The sequence below is a fragment of the Echiichthys vipera genome (genome assembly GCF_963691815.1).
Source record: "Echiichthys vipera genome assembly, chromosome: 13".
Lineage (NCBI taxonomy): Eukaryota > Metazoa > Chordata > Actinopteri > Perciformes > Trachinidae > Echiichthys > Echiichthys vipera.
Window position 1 is genome coordinate 10,920,625 of NC_139838.1, and position 24,623 is coordinate 10,945,247.

At 41.9% G+C, this 24,623-nt stretch overlaps 1 protein-coding gene across 5 annotated transcripts in view; it reads left to right on the forward strand.

Annotated features, from left to right (window-relative positions):
- fam49al (family with sequence similarity 49 member A, like) overlaps positions 1-23,880 on the forward strand; it is a 34,818-nt gene extending 10,938 nt beyond the window's left edge. Inside the window, exons 1-12 of one of the 5 annotated variants that reach the window (XM_083926260.1) lie at positions 6,384-6,398; positions 9,460-9,539; positions 10,891-10,970; positions 14,354-14,475; positions 15,899-16,004; positions 19,321-19,457; positions 19,558-19,635; positions 19,851-19,967; positions 20,843-20,922; positions 21,319-21,445; positions 22,397-22,467; positions 22,701-23,880. In XM_083926260.1, coding sequence (XP_083782386.1) covers positions 10,898-10,970; positions 14,354-14,475; positions 15,899-16,004; positions 19,321-19,457; positions 19,558-19,635; positions 19,851-19,967; positions 20,843-20,922; positions 21,319-21,445; positions 22,397-22,467; positions 22,701-22,764 — 975 coding nt within the window. In that variant the 5' untranslated portion in view covers positions 6,384-6,398; positions 9,460-9,539; positions 10,891-10,897 and the 3' untranslated portion in view covers positions 22,765-23,880. Of the gene's footprint in view, positions 1-3,934; positions 4,020-6,211; positions 6,399-9,459; positions 9,540-10,890; positions 10,971-14,353; positions 14,476-15,898; positions 16,005-19,320; positions 19,458-19,557; positions 19,636-19,850; positions 19,968-20,842; positions 20,923-21,318; positions 21,446-22,396; positions 22,468-22,700 lie in introns of those variants that run through there. The other 4 variants (XM_083926261.1, XM_083926259.1, XM_083926262.1 and 1 more) reach the window with 4 other exon arrangements.
- The last annotated feature ends 743 nt before the right edge of the window (positions 23,881-24,623 follow it).

The window sequence follows — 24,623 nt, forward strand, 5'->3', positions numbered from 1 at the left end:
CCTCTCCTCTCCTCTCCTCTCCTCTCTTTTTGCCCTGTCCTATTTCTGTCTTACCCTCTCCTTTCCTTTCCTCTCCTGTTTGTCCTTCTCTTTCCTCTCATCACCTCTCCTCCCACAAAACTGACCTCCAGTGATATGATCATCACCCATTTTCATTCCAACCTACCAGCAGCACTGGCATAATGTTACTTACAGAAATGTATACTACTGTAACACTGTCGATTATATAACTCACCTTTCCTCCAAACATTACAGTTACTGAGTTTAGGTGGGTGTTTAGTTCACTCCACATCCTCCTCCTCCTCTTCTCTTCTCCTGTCTCCCAAAGACACACGTAGAGCCGGTGATTTATATGCAGCCTCCTGCACTTGTCTAGAATATGCTGAGAACAAAGAAGGAGAGGACAGAGGGAGGATGTAAAAGACACACAAACAGAGGAGGAGGTCGAACAGGTGTGCAGTGAGAAGATGAGTGAATGAACGGCTGTTTATTCAGTGGGCAGAACTAACATGAGCTGAGTACCACGGACTCTTCACTTAGCAGACGAATGTCTCCATACAATGACTTCCCCACCTCATACCCTCTGATTTCTCTTCATGTCTTTCTGAGGTCGCTGAAAAAGCAACTATATTTAAAGACTGCCCCTTTCTATCAGCCAGTCTCCTCTCTCAGTGTCTGCTCACTGGAGACTGGAGACTAGTCGAATATTTGATTAGCAGGACAATCATTCACGATGGGGCACATCCAGTGGCAGCGCCAATATCTTCCATAAGTCTTCCAATCTGATCGATTCGTTTTGACATTAAAGACTTGAGACAAAACATTGTATTTACACAGATTAATGAAAAGCTAGAGTTATAGACTGGCAAACGTTATGGAAAAAAATGATTATATGAATCATGCTGAGGCCTTTAGCCCAGTTGAACAGCTATGAGCGATCTCTCATCATATTAGAGAATCTTCTGTGCGTTTTAGCCTTTTGTGGCCTTGGAAAACTCCTGCCAAGATGAAGATTTTTAGAAACTTTGTTTTCAGTGTTGACATGTAGACAGGGAAAACAGAGTTTTCGGCTTGTACCCTAATCAGAAATACAATAGAGCTGGTTCTAAACTTGCACAGGATTTCTTTTACACGTGTGCGCATAAATGTATGGTTATTTTTCCACTATATTGAGGATGGATGCACCAGTGTAGCCAAATAGCCTTCCAGTAATTCCTTTTCTAAGACTTCTGATTGGCAAACATCTACCTTCTTTGAATGATTTGGCAAACATGGCTTTAGTGTTAGGGTTATAACTCCAGTTGTTGGCTTGCCAGGCTCTTGACTGCATTATGTGTTTTTGCGTTTTCATGTGGCCAAATACTTTTTGAAACATTGCTTGTGTGGATGGGATTTTTTCGAAAGAGGGAACAAACCCATATTCAGAAATACCTGTGGATGTGTGGGCTAGGCCTCAGTTCTTCAGGTTTAGACCCTTACTAGGAAAGTTTGGTCAGATGGTAACAGAAACAAGTAACTCAAATCGTCTGGTGAGAATTTTTCCAAGGTAATAGATGAACATTCAAGTCCAGCACTTATTCTGTTCTGGAGCCTTGTGGTGGAGATGGACATTCGAGATGAAGGAAACACGAGGGAGAGAGAGATGCAACAAAGTTCCCAGGCCGAATTCAAACCAGGGATGTTGTGGTTCTTGGTCCACGTCCTGACCCTTAAACCACATGGCCAGCCCCTTACCGAAAAACTTGATGTTGGTGCTTCCTTTCTAATGTTTTGATTAGACTCTATTCTAATATATCAAAACTGAGTAGAAACAAAGTTCACATGTGACTGATGGAACTAAATATGATCAAAGTGTATACAGTTGCCTCTTAAACCCACGTGCTGTGTAACAAGTACTGAGACAGAAGTTTCAATTTGTGTGTGGATGAGATTAAACAGTGCTGAGAAAGCATACAGGTGGCACGGAGCTCCAATGGCAAACAGAAGCACTCAACTAATTAACAGAATTGAAAATCCATCAAACTGTGTAGTCAGGGCCCTGAAGCATGGAGTAAAATGATATGTCTGCTCTCAATTTGATCTGAAAAAAATCTATTAATATTTATGACACCAGCTGCATAGAGCTGGTTTGTCATGCCTTTCCATAGTGACATATATGCAACTCATAGTTTAGAAACCGATTCATGTCAGTTTTAAAGGACTGAAGGGGGAGAAGACTCAAACAAGCAAAGTGAAACTCGGGGAGAGAGAGAGATGTCGTTTAGCTTAGCTTTGTCCACACGTTAACAGTTTCAGTTCAAGTGGTCACCTCTCTTGACCTCAGCATCCTGTGCAGTACTTGACCTTTGTCCTTTCACTGAGAGGAGAGATCAATAAGCATTAGGCAATTTACTTTAAGGGAACACATGGTAAAAATAAAAATCCCTGTTTAAGGTAAAGGACATGTAATTCCAGGAGTGGACGTTCTGGTTTACAACCCCCACAAATAAGAAAGCCAATGCTTTTGTGTCCCACACACTCTGGAGATTAGGGAGAGTATAGTTTATGCATCCATCCAGCCTTCCAATTCACCTGATTGCTAACACTGAACAGTACCAGACTCCGTGTTGCCATGAGAATAAGAGGCTGTGTTTCCCTGGCAACTATTCTTCAAAGGCCCCGCCTCTCTCCTGTCTGCACTCTCTGATGAGATTCGATGATGCAAGGGCAGCAGAAGTAGTGTTAATAGTTACACCAATAAGTGGATAAGACAGTGCTGGAGCTGTGAGAGCCCCACAATAACTGGGATGGGCTTAACAAGCTTAATCGAAATGGGAAAATGGGAAACAAAGAAGCACCTTCTAGGTTCTCAGATTAGAGTGTTGTAGATCTAGGAGAAGAAATGCAGATCATTTTGGATTGAAGATATACAGCTTTTGTTCCTGACTGTGAGCTATGAGTGCTTAACTTCTATGTAGAAACTTCATAGCTCAAATGGTATCGCTCCATTGTGGGATGCTTAAAGTGACTATAATCTTTCTTTTTAAATAATAATGAGGGATCAAATGACTACATCATGAAAGGGTCAAACTCAGAGAATTATCACCCCACCCTGCAGTTCCTTTCAGACTTGTTTCAGCTCACCATTTTAGTTATCTAGTAACCGAAAACACCAAAATACTGTTGGTTTGGACTTTACTGTTTTATTTGCGTTCCCCCCTTTATTTTGCTTTTGCCAATTTTAGGGTGTTGTTTTTTTAGTGCAGCTGTTTTCAGTTTTCAGCTCCAAATAACCTCTTGACACCACCTGGCCAGCACCAAATGGCAGAAAGAGTTAGGGTTAGGGTTAATTAGCGGCTAGCTTGTTAGCTTAGTGAAGCATTTAGCAGCTACAGAGCCAGATATTTTTGACAGGAGTAATCAAGACCAAAACAGAACTAGAATGAGAGTTAATATGGGATTTACATTAATTGGGTGGGCACAAATACAACTTCAAATGTATGCTAACATTTCTCCGTATCTGCTTGATGTGTAGCCTAATTAGGCAACTGTATGCTAACGTAGCTGTTTACGTGAAAGCGTTACAATAACTGCTTTTCTGCTGTTCCCTTGTGGGCAACAAATTAGTTATTGCTGGTTAAAACTGAAAGATAGTGACATTTTTATATGTTGTAGCAGTTAAATATTATTGAAAGCTAGCTACTCTAGGTAAAATAATCTCCTCATTTGGAGGCAAAAACTAGCACATCAGGCTAATTACAGATTCAGTTGTTCTTGCCCTTTATGTACCTTTTTTGTTCTTTTTGCCTTTTCGTTCCGTTGACTCAATCTTTCTTAAAACCAAAATCAGCACTTTTACATTTCTGCTTTTCCTGGCAGATAGTCTACTGTACATGATGTTGAATTTTGTGTTATTTTCCCTTTCTCTCTGTCTCCCTGTCCGTCTCTTTATCAGGGTGCTGATGCTGTAACCACTGTGCGGAGCTGACAAGCCCTGGTTGATGCAGTGAAGTGTTCCAGAGGGATAAACACAAGCGAAGGTAGGAATGAGAAATGAGGAGTGGAAAAAGGCTGAGAGAGAGAGAAAAATAATTACCGCTGAAAAATAAGGACACGGCAGAGAAACACCATATGGGCAAGCTGGAGAGAGGAGAGGCAGGTGGACAATTTAGAAATAAGGAAACAGTGATGGGTAGAGAGGAAGGATGAGAGCTGGGAGAGTACACAGTCACTGTAGCCGTTGTGTACAGTCAAGCTGCTGCATGGGTTTTCATTCACAGGCCACTGGATCAGCAGTGTGTGACAGAAAGAGAGATCATTGTGGTTTAGAGGAAGAGAGAAAGAGACACAGATGGAGAAAGGGAGTTCAGATGGCATTATTTGGAAATTTAATAGAGGTTAGACTTGGCAAAGATGAGCGGTGCTGTTCCTGTTCTTAGTAAATCCACACTGGTGAAGCTCCTGGGCTGTAACAGGAGGAATCTTTCAGTAGGAGCTGAAAGGAAGCTGGGAGGCCTCGCTCTGGCTCCCAGGCTGGACCAGGTTTGCTTTTCAGCCGCCATGTGGGAGCAGAGCCGTGTCTTTATTAAGACTCGAGGAGCCCCTCAGTTTGGTTTCACTTTCCGGACTACAGATGAGGGCTGTGTGCTGCACAGTTGCATAAGACAAGCACTTTGCTCCACTTTCAAGCTGGCTGACTGCAAACCTTGTGTGTGTGTGTGTGTGTGTGTGTGTATGTATGTGTGTGTGTCTGTGTCTATGTGTGTGTGTCTGTGTCTATGTGTGTGTGTGTGTGTGTGTGTGTGTGTGTGTGTGTGTGTGTGTGTGTGTGTGTGTGTGTGTTTGCTTGTAAGAGAAACTGGAACCAATAGCCACCAAACACACTTCCTAATTCACAGAATGACATGTCTCAATGGTGAGCCTGGGATACATCCAACAGCTTTTATGTAATGTACATTATGGACGATAACGAAAACGATCTCGCCATTTCCATTCTGCCACTTAGATTTGTTTTCACCTAAGGGCCACCACAGAGACTGAATGGCACAGTGACAGCGATGTTGTGTGACAAGACCAGGCCTTGGCAGCCGGGAAAGTGCTGCTGAGTGGTGAAATAGAGAAGTGAGGCAGAGAGGAGAGCTGGAGGGGATATTTTTTGAGGAACCCATTCTGACGTCAGAAACAAAAAGAGAGAAGGAGTTGTCTCTGTTTGCGAGGGGGAACAAACCCATATTCAGAAATACCTGTGGATGTGTGGGCTAGGCCTCAGTTCTTCAGGTTTAGACCCTTACTAGGAAAGTTCGGTCAGATGGTAACAGAAACAAGTAATTCAAATCGTCTGGTGAGAATTTTTCCAAGGTAATAGATGAACATTCAAGTCCAGCACTTATTCTGTTCTGGAGCCTTGTGGTGGAGATGGACATTCGAGATGAAGGAAACACGAGGGAGAGAGAGATGCAACAAAGTTCCCAGGCCGAATTCAAACCAGGGATGTTGTGGTTCTTGGTCCACGTCCTGACCCTTAAACCACATGGCCAGCCCCTTACTGAAAATCTTGATGTTGGTGCTTCCTTTCTAATGTTTGGATTAGACTCTATTCTAATATATCAAAACTGAGTAGAAACAAAGTTCACATGTGACTGATGGAACTAAATATGATCAAAGTGTATACAGTTGCATCTTAAACCCACATGCTGTGTAACAAGTACTGAGACAGAAGTTTCAATTTGTGTGTGGATGAGATTAAACAGTGCTGAGAAAGCATACAGGTGGCACGGAGCTCCAATGGCAAACAGAAGCACTCAACTAATTAACAGAATTGAAAATCCATCAAACTGTGTAGTCAGAGCCCTGAAGCATGGAGTAAAATGATATGTCTGCTCTCAATTTGATCTGAAAAAAATCTATTCAAAAAGAGAGAAGGAGTTGTCTCTGTTTGCGTATGAATTGAAAAGATAGGAACACGCACAAGGACGATACAGCTGGAGGACAAAGACAGAAATGTAAATAACACCGAATATGTCTTACGCTCTATATACCAACAACCAGCAGAGTTTCCTTTTCTACAAAAAAAACAAAAACAAAAACTAGACAAAGAGCAGCGTCTAACACAGACAGAGTAGAGAAAACCACAGGTCTTTAAATAGATGGCTGAAAAAGAGAAGTGTGAAGTGGACAGAGATACACAGAGGCAGAGCGAGAACGAGCGAGAGCAGAAGTTTACATCAGTCTCTGTAAAAAAAAAAGCAGAGTGGCAACCAGTGCCACCGTGGGACTGCAGTTATCGCTCTGAGCCAGGCTAACCTGGGATTTACTCACAGCAACGATTTCACCGCGCAGGGAGGACAAGGACAGGAGGAAGAAGAGGAAACTGAGGGCTAAAGATAAAGGAAGAGGCGAATCACTCGTAGGAAAAGAGGGTAAGGAGAGCGGTGTGAGGAGCTGTCGGTTTCTTGGTTTCCTATTTTGTGTTTTTTAAAAAGGCTTGGTGACATTTTTGTGCTCATCATATCCTCTGCAATGAACTGAGACTGATGGCTGTTAAAGTAGAAAGGATTGATGCATCAGATCACTGTTGTAAACGACTGACCAGTGCGTGAGCAGAGCTGGGTGATGTACCCCCCTACATCTTCTGCTGAGTTGAGCAGACGGTATTACCAGGCCAACAGTATCCAGGCAACCATTAGCCGAGCGCTGCTCTCAGGATGGACCACATGCTGCTCCAGACTCTGTGTATGTGTGTTCAAGTGTGTGTATGGTGTTCGGCTACCTCTAACACACATACACACACACACACACACACACGATCTCTCTCTCTCAACTATTCACATGTCAGAGAGCTTCCATTGCTTGATATGAGGCTCTGATTTGAATCTCGGCTTGATTTTTCTCTTGCGATCACTTTGTCAGGGTGAAGATGTGAATTTGTGTCTTCACAGCGCAGTTCAGTGCGTATCTTGGAGCAGGTGGTCTTATAGTCAGGAAGAGATGGGGCATGTTTTACACGGCTAGACTGATGCTCGCAGGCTACAGCAGTGACTCAGCATGTAGAGCTCTTTGCTGTAGATAGAATAAACACATAATACAGTAGACACTCATCCGAAAGAGCTACTTTGGAGAATGTCAGCAAGCCGCCTCAGCGACTGGACGGTGTAACTCCATCCCCTCTCTATCAGTACCTCAGTGCTGCACTGCAACACCCGTTCTTGCTGAGTAACAGCAAAAAGACCAGGCATTTTTTTTTTTTTTGCGTGACGATGGCATCTCATAAACATGCTAATGCTGGCCATAAATCACTCTTGCAGGGGGGAACTGATAGGCGTCTGCTGTGTGCTAACATAGCACATAAACACAGAGGGTAGAGCAGAGGAAGTGAAACTTGGCAGCTGCTTACCTTCTGCTACCGAAGGTCCTTTATGATCGAGAAAGACCGGAGCGATCAAAGAGGGAGGCTTTCATACTCGCACAGCTGAGAGTCATTTTTGAATATTGGATTTTTTGTGTGTCTTTATTGTGTGTGTGTGTGTGTGTGTGTGTGTGTGTGTGTGTGTGTTTTATGTGATCTGTGTGGCTTCTAAATCCTGTCTCTCTTTGATCCATTGACATCCATTTTCCTTAAATGTCTTCACTAAGTAGCTTTAAGGTTGTTAAAATCATGTTATTCCACACTGTATCACATACGTATTCTGCATCAGCTCATTACAGCTCTTTAATGCAGCTGTATGATGTTTACAATGAGTGACATATTCAAACCGTGGTGTCCATATTTCTTATGGCTGCACCATTCAACAAGATGGAAACATGGATATACTGTTTATTTAGATGTCTTGGGCATAAAATTCGCCCTGATATGTTAGAGGTATCTTTGTAAACAGTAATTACACTACACTAGACTGTGGATTTGAACTAGGGCTGGGTGGTCCAATACCTTAAGTATACTGTAGATGCTACTAAATCTGATCTGAGTATAGATATTAACATCCACAGGATCAATGCCAAATAATAGATACATTGCATGTTAGATCATATTCTGGGCTGAAATAATACTTCACTGCTGCTATTGCGTGCATATTGTTACCATAACCGTAATAAACCATTAGTTCAGAGAATTTAAACACAATTAGCACAATATCAGAATAATTTCCTATTAAAAAGGGTCCTGTTTTTTAACATTCTTGTGATTGTGAAATAATTAGAGAATAGTAAAAGGATATTCCTAAAGGTCCCATATTGTAAAAAGTGAGATTTCCATGCCTTTTTTCAATTGTAAAGCTGTAGGGTGGTGCTGTATAAATTCTGTGAAAGTATCAAAACACTTAATCCACAGAGAAATGCACACAGCCAGAACTCAGAAACTGTGCCTTTAAACAAGTCGTCAGGACTTTCGTACAGTTGTGATGTCACAGCTACACTAGGCCTATGTAGGTAGAAAGTGCCACTGCATTGCTGTTACAGTAATTTCCCGGCTGCAATGACGGTGCAGAGACACCAAGAGGGCAGATGCGGAAGACCCGGAAGCAGACTGGGCTTTTTCAAAAGGGAGGCTTAAAGAGACAGGAACTTAAACTGAGAAAGAGTAATACAGGTAGTCCTTTATTTAGTCAGGATGAGGAATTATTCATTAATTAAAGCCTGAGCATTATATGGGACCTACCATATTTGTTGCTAATGAAAAATGTATTAATGTCGCATTTACCTCAATAATCATGACACATGGCTCTCCCCTACTGTACATGATAGAACATAAGCTGTTTTTTAATTTTGAATTGGTGGCTCTGGCCTTGGTATTACTCGCTGTTGGATCAAAGCCTAACTTTGTGGTATGGCCCTCCCCAGAAATATTTTGCTCCACAGCGCATGTTTAAACTGTCTGGCCCTACCACTACCATGGTCTTAAATTCTAAAACACCTGACATATGGTGTTTTATCCGGTGTTGTATATGAACATGCACGCATATATTCCTGTTTATCCTGCCCGTCTGACAGTATAATCTGATAGAGCTTGCATCTGACCTTTGGGTATAAGCATAAAGAGCTTGTCATATAGTATCCATAGACCGCTGTACTTGAAGAGCATTAGGGGAAAGTAGGCAGTGCATACAGTAGCAGGGTTTCATTAGGTTACTATAGTAATGTAAATGGATTAAAACCACTGCTCAGGCCTAGTGACTCCCATTGAGTGAGCTAAATGATTCACTACTGGATTTCGGCCCCCCTCTAATCTAATACAGAATACGCTGTGCATGGGATGCAAACTGTGATCAGCGTCATTTCTTACTGGAATGTCTGACTCTGGACATATCGCTTAGACAGAAGGATGGAGGAGGAAAGGAAGAAGGAATCATTAGAAAAGTGCAGATGGGTAACAAAAATTAATTAAACATTAAGACCTGCTGTGTTCTCCATGTGCATGTTGTGTATTTTCATGCGGGTTGCCAGGTTCTGCGCACTGTATGCATTTTGTTGTTTCCTCCCGTCCAGGTCGCCAGCCATGGGGAACCTCATTAAGGTCCTTGGCAAGGATTTAGAGAACTGTCCACATTTTTTCCTGGACTTTGAAAGTAAGTGAGCGCTGGGGGTGTGTGCACGTGTCTGTGTGCTTGAAATGTGAGTGCACATGTGTGCAGCAGAGGTGTTCAGTGGGAGGTTGCTGGGTGGGGTCACGGGAGGTATATTTGGATGTGAGCTGCTGAGTTGTTGATGGTGTGATGGTGCGGTGGAGTGTTGCTGTGGGTGTGGTTTGTCATTATCAGACGCTCTCTAGTCCCACTCTCAGGGCTTTTTGATGCTGAAAGCTGTTCTATCGATGGTTTAACTATACGGTGCGTAGGTATAAATAAAATGATGCATTGGTAATTACGGTGAGGCAAACAGGCATCAGTATGAATCTAAAACGGCTTCATTTTCAGTTTATGCTGTAACCTCTTAAACAAAACTGTCCTTAAATAAAAACAACTGATTTATATATATATCTTTTAAACAGTACATTCGGCTTTGACTCCTAACCACATGTATGTGTGCATTTTTATAAACAGTCATAATTAGAATTATGTCAATATTATTCAACAAAATCTCCCAGGAATAAAAAAAAAAACATAAATCCAAGATGAATAAAAAACATTTCAAACCAAAAAATGACCTTGAAAGTAAAACCTGCAATGAAACTATACAAGATTGCTCAATTTGATAATAATTTTGTCCACTTTTTAGCAATTTAAGCCCACCTCTTTTTCACTTCTGCTGCTCTAACAGAGCTCTCATTAAAGGGTCATTTGTATGGTTTCAAATGATTTTATTCTCTCTCAATTAAGTTTTTCCTGTATTTGGGTCTTGGGAGATTTTGCTCAGTTCCTGTCCAAACAAAACCAACCCCATATCATTAAAAAAACAAACAAACAGAAAATTAGGAATAAATTCTAGGATTTATCTTTTTTTTAATTCCGAGGGTAAATTGCTCAATCAAATCCTAATAACTTCTTATGCATAATCTTATATATTATAAGATTTGTGCCATAACATGATCAATTAATTCTTATATTTATAACTGTTTACACAGCTTCTGCAAAGGAAAAGTAGATTTTAATGGGACTGTCTCTACTCTATGTCCCATACACACATTCTCTGCAACAAATCAATTACTTTTTGTATTCAAAGTGAGCTAAGAATAAATAATAACATCATAGGAGTGGGATTAAAGAACATCTGTGTCCATGTTGCCATGCTTCACCCAGGACATACTTCCACCATGCCATTCCAACAACCCCGTCTCACCGAGTCCCCCACCCCGACACCTTCACCGCTCACACACCACACACACATACAACTCACACACACATACACACACGTACATGCGCACAACCCCGACATCCATCCCCTCATCACCCACAGACTTCTCCCCTCTCTCTGTTCCAGGGGGCTCATGGGAAACCTCCTGAAAGTGCTGGCTTGCGCCGAACTTGAGCATGGCCCAATAGTTTTCCTTGACTTTGAACGTGAGACCATCCGCTTCTTATTTTTTTGAGTTATCCCTTTCTCTTTGTTGCGTTTGCTTTCTTTTCCTCATTCCATTGATCGTAGCTGACCCTTGTGTCCTTTTTACATCCTTATTTTCCCATCTCTCCCTCCTCAGCTCTTCTGCACCTCACCCTCTTGTTTATCTTTTGATTTCTGCTCCAGGGACTGGCATTTGAAAGGCTTCTTTCTAAAGGTTCTTACTCACACGCTCCTTATTAGACGCTGACAGATGCACAATGGCATGGTGACACTGTGACAAAATGACGACAATAAAGCTTTGAGCTAAGCTACTAAGCTACAAAAACAGTGGAGAACAGTGGATGCCAGTCCTGTGTGGGTTTCTGTTGCTCGGGGATGTCGATGGCAAACAAAAAGTCTGTCGTCATCCCTCCCCCTTTCTCATCTCCTCATCCCCTATTGTGTGACCTTTTCTGTGTCTGTGTGTGTGTGTGAGAGTGTGTGCATTGCACTAAATAATGTGTGTCAGAGAGCGAGATTGATAAAGAGAAACCGACAGAAAGAGAGAAAGATCGAGAAAGAGGTTGGTAATCAAAACCACCTCTATCTCCCCCTTTTCTCATTTCCCTAAACAGTGGTTCAATCAAGTTCTACACTTTGCAGTGTGAAAATGTCCATCTCAACAAGTTGAACGCTCAATGTTAAAATCTTCCGTCATTGTTGCAACAAATAAAACATGGGAGATGCTAGATCATTAACGAACATAGTTACCAAGCATAAGTGGCATACGACCAAGCGCCAACACACAAACGGTTATTTGAACTCTACAACGCAGCGTTGTAGTAAATAAATATGAAGATGTGACTGACATTTTCTGTAACCTAAGCCGAGCATTAACCCTAGCTAGCTGCTCCATGCTTACGCAGCTATGCCAGCTTCTTTCCACAACCATGTTCGGTTTACGATCTAGAATCTAGCATAAAACCTTTGGAGATTGAGCCATGTTAGCAGCTCTGTGAGGCTATAGGCTTACTTATTGAGCGAAGGATGCTAGCATGCTCATAATGACAAAGCTAATATGCTCACAATGACAGAGCTAATATGCTCATGTTTGCAGATACTGCAATGTTTACCATGTTCACCCTCTCAGTTGAGCATGTTAGCATAGTCTTTGCTAACTAACACTAAACACGTGTTGCTAACATCGCTAAACCAAATAACTAAATACAATATTCCAAACAATCTTTGTCAAAATAGTTCTTTTTTGATGATATATTCGACTGATATGAGACTAAATTAATCGTTAAGATGGAGATGTTTTGCAGTGTAGTCAATCCCTACATATTCTGCTCCTCCTCAACCACTTTCTCCCTTTAACAGCTGCCTTCCTCCTCCCTCACTGACTGTATGTTAAGAGTGGGAGTGGGAGAGCTCACTGCTGGCAAGAGACATCAGCTGTCAAACAGGCTGAATTTCCCCTTCATTTATTATGCCTGTGATTCACTTTACTTCAAAAGCAAGTGGAGTGAGTCAGAGTCAGGCATCGCATCTTTAGACACATCCCCCCTCTCCAACCACCCTGTGCCATCTGTGAGCTCTCCTTCTCAACCCAGAGACACAGTCACCTCTGTCACACAGCTCAAAGTTTGGTTTAAACTCGCTACTGAGCTCTCATTAAACTATTTATGAATGGATGCTTATTATAGCACCTTATTAGAATCTTTTGAAGGATCACGATCAAATCCGATGGAATAAATTACAAAAATGGCGATAATCTTTCATTTAAACTTTCCATCTCACACGTGAAAACATGACACTAGAATTATCATATTATCTTTTTCATTTTGGTTTTGAAGCTTCAGGCAGGAGTAAAAGTTTAAAGCCCACATGTTGGGTAGGAAATGTAAAAAGTTGGAGTCATTGCACCCTTTCAAGAAATAGCCCAGCATTTAAGCCACATTAATAACTTTAAGGCACCATAGGTGAAATGTTTGGACAGAGTAGCTTTCAGTCTGTATGCTAAGCTATAGGCTAACTTTCTCCTGGGTCCAGGTTCATGTTTAGCATGCAGATATAAGAATTGTATTTGTTTTCTCATCTGACTCTGGAAGAAAGCAAACTATTCATTTAGGATCATATACTATGTTTCTTTAATTAATACTGTAGCTCGTAAACATAATATCTTGTTTACCAGAGAAGGAGCCGGAGCGCATCATAATAGCAATGCTTTCTGTGCTTATTATGGCAGTAGGTGTCCACGTAAGATAGCATATATTCCATGATTACTATTTCTCTGCAGGAAGGCAATGCCCCAGGGTGCAAAAATAATCAGTGGTGCTACCGCATGTAGAAAGCTGCACAGGCCAACTCCCACTCACACTTTATACCTGAGTCACACACTGGGACGGATAGTTAGAGGAAAACAGAAACCAAACACAAAGATGGCTCGAGAGGACGAATCCTAAATTGTGTCTCTCAAACCCTTAATCCCTCCTGTATACATGCAGTTGCCACATGGGCAAATAAAAAAAGAACGGTGACTGGGAGGTGTCCTGCGGCAAAAAGTGAGTTTACAGTGTATGTGCTGCTCAGTGTGTATGAGTCAAACAGAGAAAGAGAACAACGCTCAGACCGTGTCTCCCCTGCTGCTTGTTTCATATTTATCACAATTAAACCTCAAGGGCAAAAAAGTGTCTCATTCATAAACATGGAGAGTTAGAAAACGATGGAAAGACCATTAGATTACTTTGATGGGACAATTCTACGGTACCAGTAAGCAGGCCTGTGTAAATCTCAAATGAAAGAACAGTCGAGACAGTTTAGGAGTCAGACAAATTGTTCAAATGGAGTCAGACGCCTGAAAACCATCACGATGTGAAACTATCAGTTGTTACATCCTCATTCAAGTAGTTCCCTGAGGTTGTATTGTCCTGTCATCTTCTGGTCATTATTGGGTGACCGCGCACTGTAATCAAACTTCACTGTGTGACAGAGCGTGGCTTACAGGTCTCATGTTATAATTCTATGGTGGAAAAATTAGATCATTCGTTTACTGGCAAGGTTTTGACCTTATAGCTTTAATGTCCACTGGCGCGGTAAATGCATTTTGCTTTTATTGCAGTCATGTAGTGAATAATTAGTTGTCTCAGGTTTTTTTTTTTGCTCTGTTAGGACGTCATCTTATCAACTCTTCCTTCCTCACTAACCTCCTTCTCTCCTCAAATCTTCTCTCCTCTTCTCATTTTCTTCACCCTCCGCCCTCCCCGCCGTCTTTCCTTTCCTCTTTTCTGCAAACTCCGCTCAATATTTTCAACCGTACCTTACATCACACTTTCACTTCCCACTCCCTCTCTTCCTCTTTCCCTCCTTCCCTCTTTGCTTTCCTTCCTTCCTCCCCTCCCAGATGCGCAGCCCACAGAGGCAGAGACAGCCGTGTGGAACCAGGTCAGCGCTGTGCTGGAGGAGGCTCATGGGATCCTAGCCGAGCTGCAGTCCTATAATGGCGCGGGCCAGGAGATAAGAGAAGTGAGCATGAATCAGTCGATAAGTGCTGAACATCAATAAACTGTGTTTCAAATGGCCTACCTGGTATTCTGACATATAGTGTACCATGTAGTATGGACTAAATATAGGAATCATTTCTGCTGATGGCTCAGCTGTTGGCATTTACCTGTTGAAAAATAGTGCTGAATTGTTTCCTCTCCTTGCTTCCTAACCTTGATGACGTGGAGAGGTTTCACTTTGGGAGACTCTTCCATTTGGTCATATTTCACTTGATATTTTTTGTTCTTAAAACATGTTCCCCTGCTGAGGATTTCTGAAGTCTGTGTTGAACTGTAGCTTCCGTAGAGCAGTGTGGTCAACATATTGGGACATTTTATGTTAAATTAATCCCGGACAGCAGGCAGAATAATTCAGAATATGGCATGAATTCTTATTTTATAAATTAAAATGATCAGAGGAGCATTAAAGGATAAATCAGGTAATATTCTGTATTTTTGTTATCGTCAATAAATCCCATGAAAAGACTAAAACCAACAATGAATTGATCCCACTCACAGGTATTTCCTGTGTAGCCAAAGCCCAACATACAGTAGCTTATTAATTTGAGCTGTCGACCTACATTACTGTTCAAAGAACTGTTAAAAACATAACGCTCATGTTCCTTCATTACGATTAACATGGGCACTGTAGTGAGTAAATCCTGCATACACTCTTATGCTAACGTGTATTGACCCATGGAAGAAATGCTCTATTTACTTCTTTTCGAGTTACAGTCCAGCTGTTAGTGAGACCTTTTTTAGAAGTGAAACTATTTATTTATGACATTTGTGTGGCGAAAATTACTGAGAGATGTTGGTCATGTGTTTTGTTACATACAGTATAACACTGTATTGTATCAGGTCTTTAAATGACCTACACTGACACGCAGGGCACCCTTTAGTGCCTGTCTGAGACGTACCAGACTTTTAACTCATTGACTTATTTACGTTGATTACTTAATCTACAAATGGAATTTAAGTTACAATCTTTTCCTTGTTTAAAACTGTGGTACATGGAGTGTCATAGTTTGACAGACCTACCCAGACCTACCCAGTGTGTTAGAAAGCGACGTGACCAAGCATTCCTATGTAAGGAATATCCATAAGTTAGGGATGAGAACAGGTTGGTATATACCTGTTGGTCTAATAATATTACAGTGATATGTCATTAAGTGGATGTTATGGTGCCATGTCAAAACAACTAAATTAGGTTTTTCTGGTAACTGACATTTGATTCAGTTACACCGTTTTGCTGAACTGAAACCACTATAACATAGAAGCACTATCACAGTTGAAAGTGAAAGCTGTCCTTAAGTGAAATACGGATTTAAGGAGGAGAGGAGGTTAAAAAAAAAATAATTTTAGAGAGTAACATCTGTGCTTCTGCCTGTGTTCTTTTCCCGCAGGCCATCCAGAACCCAGGCGACCTCGCTCTGCAGGAGAAGGCCTGGAACGCAGTCTGCCCCCTGGTGGCCAAACTGAAGCGCTTCTACGAGTTTTCCCTCCGACTGGGTGAGTGATTACATGCAGCCTATAGAGTAATTTCAGGTGATGTAACACACTCTCTGGTGGCCATATTGTAGATCCAATAAGAGCTGGAATTATCGAGTTGTAACCTAAATCTAGATTTAGAATGTGTTTGCTGTCAGAAGAAAGGCTTTGACTATGGCTATGAGGGTCCCTCACCTTAGTGTTGTATAGGTATAGAGTCACAGGAATAAGATATATAACAGCAGTAGAAGAGGAAATGAAATGAGAGACGAATTAATTCTAAGGTGATGAACAGACTCTTAACATTACAAGCAATGGGGAGAAGCTCATCTTGATCGGCCAATTCTGCTTCACAGCTCCGCTCCATGTTGCCATGTATCACCATAGTGATTTTACATGCAATTTCAGACCGCCAGCATTCCTTGACTCTCACACACGAGCTATGATGTCCTCCCAGCCATCTCTGCAGCATCCTGACCTAGCAGCCAGGCAGCCGTTGCTACGGAAACAGGGGTACATGGTCGTCCAGCATGAGAGAGAGTAGGGAGGGAGAGAGAGAGAGAGAGAGAGAGAGAGAGAGAAAGAGAGAGAGAGAGAGAAAGTGTGAGAGGGAGAGAGAGAGAGAGAGAGAGAGAGAGAGAGAGAGAGAGAGAGAGAGAGAGAGCAGTGAGAGAGAGAAGTATGAGCAGAGGAATAGAGTTTGGCTGCCGCCTCTGCTCTGCCTTCCAATAATACTTCGATCTCATGGACATCGTGTTCTCAGCTTACCATAGAAAGAGGGCTGACTAATAATTAATGATAATGTATCTGTGCTAATGTATCTGTGAGCTATAGCACAGCGGATAGAGTAGACACCACTTTCCTGCCCTCCTTACAGAGAGAAAGGGATCAACGCTTATTGACTATGAGAGTACAAACTCGAAGATACCTACTGTTTGTTTATGCCTCTAGCGCCACATTGTTTTTAGTTATTTATTTGACCAAAGGTGTCAACAAAAGGTGAAAAGGTCCCAGATACAGTAAACAAACAGCTGCAGTGTTCCTCTCGCCAATCTGTCAGTGTTTACCCTCAGGAATCAGTGCTCACGATAGGGACTGTGCGCTCTGTGCTAACAGCAGGAGGGAGAGTGGGGTTTGTGCCCAGGCCCTCTAGATGAAACACTTTGTTGCTGTATTTATAGAAGGCCCTTATGCATTTTTAATGCAGAGGAAGGGATGGGGCCTCAGGGGACTTTGCTTCTGAGGCATTACTACTACACAGAGCCTCTGAGGTCCAGCTCTGGTGGTGTCTGATTTGTAAGAAGCAGCAAAGCAGTGATAAGGCTTAAGTTCAGTAGCATACTGTATGTGACACAGGGGATGCGTATGGTCACTAATACAGTGTCCACAAGGATGCTCAGGCTGTTTGATCAGCCACAGTGGGGTCTCAATGGAGTAGCACTTACAGTATATGTTAATTTAGTTTGTCTTGTAGAGGGAAATTCATTGTTGATGCAAAAAGAGAGCTGCTGAACTACAGAACCTCTGAAGCCCACTCCTCATTTCTGCTTGAGGCTAGAGTCTACGTAGAGGCTGCATTAGTGGCTACGATTGGACACACCCGATCTCCGACCAAACTGTTGGTGGTCACTGTGGGTAATGTAGGCACCAGGTTTTAACAAGGAAGAAGAATGCATGGAATTAAAGAGATGAAGTCCCTGGTTTTGCTGCATCAATTTGAATCATTTTTTAAACTGGCCATCACACTCGGGGGGAGGAGGAAATAAAGAGGACAGAAGGGGAGGAGTGGGAGCCACTCGCTGTGTTATTAATAATCTACTCTTACACACCTGGACACTTATCTTCTTCTTCTTCTTCTTCTCTTTGTGCAATAACTTTATCCACCACTTAAGTGCATTAATTGAATCTTGCTGCTCATTTCTGTCATATACAGTCATACATATTTTATCTTATACATTTGCTCTACATGTAACTTATCTGATTTCATTTTTCATGAATTTTCTTTGACCTGTATTCTTACATCTACCTCATATATATATATATATATATATATATATCTTATTGTTTACTGTATATACTGTATACTTTCTGTATACAGTATATTAAGCTAAGGGTTTATTGGTTATCCTATACAGTATTTTTTTATACCTCCCTCGTGTTTCTGTAAGCTGCTGGAAACTTAATTTCATTACGGGAGTCATCCTAAAAGATCAGTAAAGAGAAGTCTAAGTCTAAGTCTAAGAAGTCTTAGTCCACATTCCAACCATTATAAGCGTACAATGTTAAATCTATGCAGTACTCACTAAGAGATCATCAGAGTAATATCATCCATACGAAAAAGTCCATGGCAGTCCATGAAGATGTAGTTGTTGAGGTATTTCAGTCTGACCCAAAGTGTCGGACTGACCATTCCACAGACCAATATCGCCATTCTTAAAAGGGAGATGTCATGAAAAACTCTCTTTTCCAGTGCTTGTGCACAAACATCCTGAGTGCCTACTGACACAAACTGTGAAATAAGACAACTCTTTTTATTGTGGGCTGTCTGGATCAGACAAGATTGGATTCAACAAGCTATTCAGAATTGACTCTTCTTCCTCTGTCACATGCAGGCTCATTAGAATATACTTTACAGCTCCTTGAGAGTATTTCTATCCACAGCTTAACTACCCAAGGTTCACCATGGGCGCGTTCAGCCCTGACAAAATGTAACAAAATGTTCATTTAAAAAGAAACAGCAGTGAGTTGAACACCCTGTTGTGAGCTCAAGCTCAGTGCCTTAAAAACCATAAGTTTCCTGACACGTCGCTCCTGATTGGATAAAACCTTTGACACGCCCACCTGTGCACACAGTTTCCCCATTTAACATTCCCCAAGAAAAAGAAATCCACATCTAGTATTTAACAGACATGTTGTTTCAAAGCTTGAGGACTCTTGAGAAAGAAGCTTGAGAAATGTTAAATCCCAGCCTGTTAAAGGACCTTGGCCCTTCTCTCAGAGGGGATCTAAAGGTCTGTTATACTGCCTGAGGACAGATCACATCCTACTGTGCCTTTAAAGGTCCTGGGTTCATTTCTAAAAGCCCAACAGGTATGGTGATGTCCAGTGAGGAGGTGACAGAACTGGAATGAAGGGATTTCATCAGTTTGAAGCAGTTTAAATTCTGCTGCTGCATTTTGTTTGGAAATCTGATGACATGAGAGAGACTTCAGATCCAGGACAGATCAGAGAGAATAACAGCAGTCTGAACACGAACAGATGCAAGTCTACATTACAAGTATGACATGCATATTCAAGCTTGTGCAGATACATTTCTGACATCTACGTCTGTTTGCAGAGAATGCCTTGCGCAGCCTGCTGGAGGCATTGACCAGCCCGCCGTACGCTCCCATGCAGCACCTGGAGAGAGAGCAGGCCCTGGCCAAACAGTTCGCTGAAATCCTTCATTTTACACTCAGCTTTGATGAACTAAAGGTTAGGAGAATCATGTTTGGTGTGATTACAGCCCTAAGAGACTGACCTTTACTCCAGTGAAAAATCAATATCATAAATCGCCTCTTCTCTCACCATGCAGATGACAAATCCAGCCATTCAGAATGACTTCAGCTACTACAGGAGGACTATAAGCAGGAACAGGCTGAACAACCAGCAGGTGAGGCCTTGGAGGCACCATCTGGCTCTGGCTGTTTATGCTGCATTGCTACCCTTTCTCTATTTAATCATTTATGACTGAAGTGGAGGTGTACAAGCAGTGTTTCCCTTCTAATTGGCGTTCCTAATTTTACTGACTGGGCGACATGATTATTGGACTAGGTGTGATTGATGATTAATGCATTTTAAAGTTGTCCTTTTTGTTTTGTCACACAGCTGGAAGCAGAGAACGAGGTCAACAACGAGATGGCTAATCGGATGTCCCTGTTCTACGCTGAAGCAACACCGATGCTCAAGACTCTGAGTAACGCCACCACAAAGTTTGTTTCAGAGGTAGATTTCCAGTTTTTACCAAGTCAGATCCATAAAGAAGTCCAGATTTAACCCTCATAAGGGCTTTTCGCACATGCTAAAGTATTTAAACTGGCACAGTCCTGACATGTTCCAGAGCAGGCTAACCCCGAGTTCATCCTTAATAGCCATGATCTGCAGCAGGGTTAGCCCAGAGTTTGCTGCATTCAAGTCCGCCTCGTTCACCTGACAGTACTGTCAGTGTAACCGCCAAAATGCTCCTGCAGTAACGTCTTTTATCACACACCCAGCATAGCTACAGCTCCAACTGTTTCTCAGCATGGAGGCAGCTCACAAACAGACAAATAAAGTATAGAAAAGAAAGAACACATGGGACCTAGCCCAGGGTGAGAATGCAGTGTGGAAGGCCATTTATTGTAGTTTTGGTTAGTGTCAGTGAAAGCGAGCAAAAGCAAAAGTTATATAAACAATGATGATGATAATTTTTCAGTGAACCTGATGGACTTGTTTGAAATTTGTGAGGTTTAGTCGATGGAAGTCTAGTGCTGAACTGTGGTCTGAAATTCTGTTGAAACAATATTTTAGTATCCTATTTTCCTTTATTTATTTTGGTGTTCTAACTTCAAACCTCAACGCAACAGACATTTTAAGAAATACTTTTGAGACTTTTGTTGCCTCGCCTCCCTTTACTAAACTCTGCAGATGTACTTTGTCTCCACCGTGTGGTAGAACATTTTGTTCCATGAGAACATGCTGTACATGTCCACTATAGAGGACAGAGTCAGTCTATTGAGATGGGATTAGTGTTCTCAGTGTTTATCTAATCTCCAAACATTCAAATTAATGTTATTATTAGGCAACTCTGGCTCTGACGCCTCTTTATTCCTGTCCTTCAGAATAAGACCCTGCCCATAGAGGACACCACAGACTGTCTGAGCACCATGGCCTGTGTGTGCCGTGTCATGCTGGAGACTCCGTGAGTACTTCCCGCACTTTACCTTCTCTCTATCACTTCAGCTCCTTCTCTGCTTGTCTTTCTCTCCAAGGTCAGAAGCCTAGATTTGAAATGAACAAGCCCTTTCAAAGTGAACACAAAAGAAGCCTTCTCAAGTTTGAGCCACTAATTCAATAGACTGGATCTCACTGAATCATTCATAAACTGAATCATTCATAGTGTCCTTCATGCCACATTTAAAATGTTGAATCGTTTTTTATTAGATGTCTCTATGTGAATAAAAGTCATCGGCAATTTGTCAAGGCGATCACACCGCCTTTCAAATCACAGCAGCTACATTCTGATCCTGACTCAATGTCCCGTCCTGTTCTATTTCACCTTTCTTTATCCTCTCCTCCTTGACTGTCTTTGTCCCAGGGAGTACCGCTGTCGGTTCACCAACACAGACACTATGCTGTTCTGCATGAGGGTGATGGTGGGAGTCATCATTCTCTATGACCACGTTCACCCTGTCGGGGCTTTCGCCAAGACCTCCAAAATCGATGTGAGTACACAAATAATGTAAATAAAACAGACGCATATCTCTGTGATTTCTGTTTTGCAACACACCTAAACACTCCCTTTAAAGGTCCTATTTGATTACATGAAAAACGGTACATGTAGAGCTACCGTTAGGTATGCTCCTGTACCCAAGATGTACTTTTCTTTGTGCTTTTTTGTGGGGGTGGGTGTCAATAAAGCCACCAGAATTATTTTCTCAGTCTACTTCAGTGGAGAGCATCGGTGTTCCAACTTGTGTTATAAGTGCCTTTTCAGATATTTAAAAAGAATTCTCGCATGCCTTTACTGTGAACGAAGAATCCAATAACTGAGAACGCAGCCACCTATTACTTAAATTCTTTGTTCACTACGAAGTAACGGGGTGAGCGGCTAATAGAAAAAAGGGTGAAGTATTCCTCTGAGAGATTAAGGGCGTACTCTAATGGAATTGTTTTTATCAAACATTATTTTGTCTGGATGAACAATCTAAAAACAACACACCTAGTGTAGGCCTTGATGTTGATCAAATGGCCTAACTCGGTGGGTTGAAGGTAAATCGGGGGGGGGGGGGGTCATTCAAGGAAGAGAGATTAAGTTCATGTGTTTCTGTTTTCTCCGATTTGTTCTTTTTCTCGTGGGATTCTGAATACGTTTACCTTTCATACGCTGTTAAAATCCCTCTTTGATTCAACTGCTCATGTCCACGCAAAGGCCATCCCCTGTGAAGACAAAAAGATAATGTTTCACTTTAAACCGAGAAGGAAACACAGGTTGAACCATATAAAGAAATGATCGCTCATGAATGATATATATTGAACAATACTTTGACTTTTGTGTGTGTCTTTGAGTCAGTGCTTTTGTGCTGTAGCAGCAGCAGCAGCAGCAGCAGGAGATGAGGTGGATATGAGGCTGCTGCCCTTTATCTGACACCCTGTGTTGTCTTTGTGCCGAACAGATGAAGGGCTGCATCAAGGTGTTGAAAGAGCAACCGTCCAACAGTGTGGAGGGGCTTCTGAACGCACTGAGGTGTGTGTGGGTGTGTGTGTGTGTGTGTGTGTGTGTGTGTGTGTGTGTGTGTGTGTGTGTGTGTGTGTGTGTGTGTGTGTGTGTGTGTGTGTGTGTGTGTGTGTGTGTCTGTGTGTGTGGTGAAAAAAGCAGTGAGCACTCAATTGATGTGTGTTTGTGTCTCACAGCGACAGAGAAAGCGTTACATAGAGACATTTCCTAGAGCATTCTGACTTTGTCGCCTTCTTCTTCAGGTATACGACACGGCATCTAAATGATGACAGCACCTCCAAACAAATCAGGGCCCTCCTGCAATGAGAAGATGGAGAGAGAGGGAAGAGGAAAGAAGGAGTGCACTTGAAGGAGGAAGGGGGAAAACCAACGCCAGTGGCTGATAACCCTGTTTGTTTACAACGAACAAAGAAAATCATCTTGAGAAACCTGATGATAATAAGAAGAGGAAAATAATTATATATATTGTCAGCCGTCCATCATTCTGTCTCTCATTTTGTAAAGTAAGAAAAGAGAAAAAAAAGCTAGAAAAGAAAATATAGATATATATTAAAACAAGTGAAACACAAGCAGCAGATGAAAATAAGTAGGATTAAAGAGGAAGCTATATTGCGAAATTTAAGGTCAGAACCGAAGCAAACTGAAAATGTACAAAAAAAAAATAAATGGGTTCATGTTCCAGCAGTAGTCTGACAAGTATTTTTGCACACGAACAACGCCATCTCCTTTCCCCTGAGATCTGATCCCAAAGTCATTTCCTGTTCCCCCTCACAGTTTAACCGGAGGAGGTCTGAAGCGCCCGAAGGGTTGTGGATGTAGTGCCGTGGCTGTCTCCTTCAGCTGCACCCATCTCCACCTGCAGGCCATTTATGAAGCAATGTGATGGATGCATTCCGGAGATTTGCTTCTACCTGTATTGTTTATTTCCTGCATCGGTGCAGCTGAAGGAAAGGAGGCAAGGAGACAAGTAGCCTTTTTATTAGGATGCCTATATTTTCGCACTCATTGCCTCATCACCCTATTCCCACCCACCCCTCCATCTGTGGGATATGTGGTTTTTCCTTGGCACAAAAAAAACTCCATCCAATGTTGTGTACCCCTAACGCTGTATATGTTCCAGCACAAACATCTTGTGAGTAGTCTGGCTTTACTTGAACTATGTCTCTCTCTCTTTCTTCATGGTGCTAATGTGGTTTAGATATCACAGTACTAGCTTGTTAGACTTCAGTGTCTTCATCCCTTTTTTTGCACACGATTTCACATTGGTGCACAAACAGGGACGAATGAGATCTTACAGGACCTGCAAGACAATAATAATAATAACGATAATAACAGTAAAGGCATTATAGGAAACCACAGCACACTTACTTCTTCACCCAGTGCCAAAGCTGATTGGTTTTTGCTTTTATTACATCATCAAGCCAGGCTCGAGGAGGGGGGGGGGGGGGGGGGGGGGGCGGAGTGGAGGATACGTTGTAAAACATCACTGATCATCATTTTAAAGACGTATGAAAGAGCCAAGACAACATAAAATGATGCACACAAAGTCAGGCGATGGCCATATTTACTCACATGCATCAAGGAGAGATCTGAGTGTTCCAGTGTAAATGTGTGAGTTTTTTTTCCAACAGGCATCTACATAGTCAGCTTGGGTCCTCAAGGAAAAAAATAACATTTCAATTTGCATATACAGCTAGAGTTCTTTCTTTTAGTACGAGGTTGACAGAGAACTATGTCATTGAATAAGCGGGACATTAAAATGAAAATTCAAAAAAATCTGAAATGGAGATTAAAAAGAAGTGCTGTACTTTGGATGTCTATAGCCCTTAGTCTAATTTAATTTGATCTTATAATATATTTTCTATACAGGGGTATGTGCACAAGCATATTCTGTATAAATATATAGATGGCATGTTGTAAAAGTTCTGACAGAAATGTGTAAATAAGGTGTTTTTATTCATTTTTAATTGTTCAGTGATGCTGGAATTGGGTATGTGTTGTCTCTCAGAATTACCATGCGTTTGGCTTGGACCATCGGACTTGCCGTAGTCATAGGTTTCAGAAATTCAGCTTCATTATTGCAGATGAACCAGAGGGAGGGGAGGGATGCTAAGGGGCGGTGGGGGGTGGGGGGCTGTCCATTTGCTTGTTATTTTGTACATTTT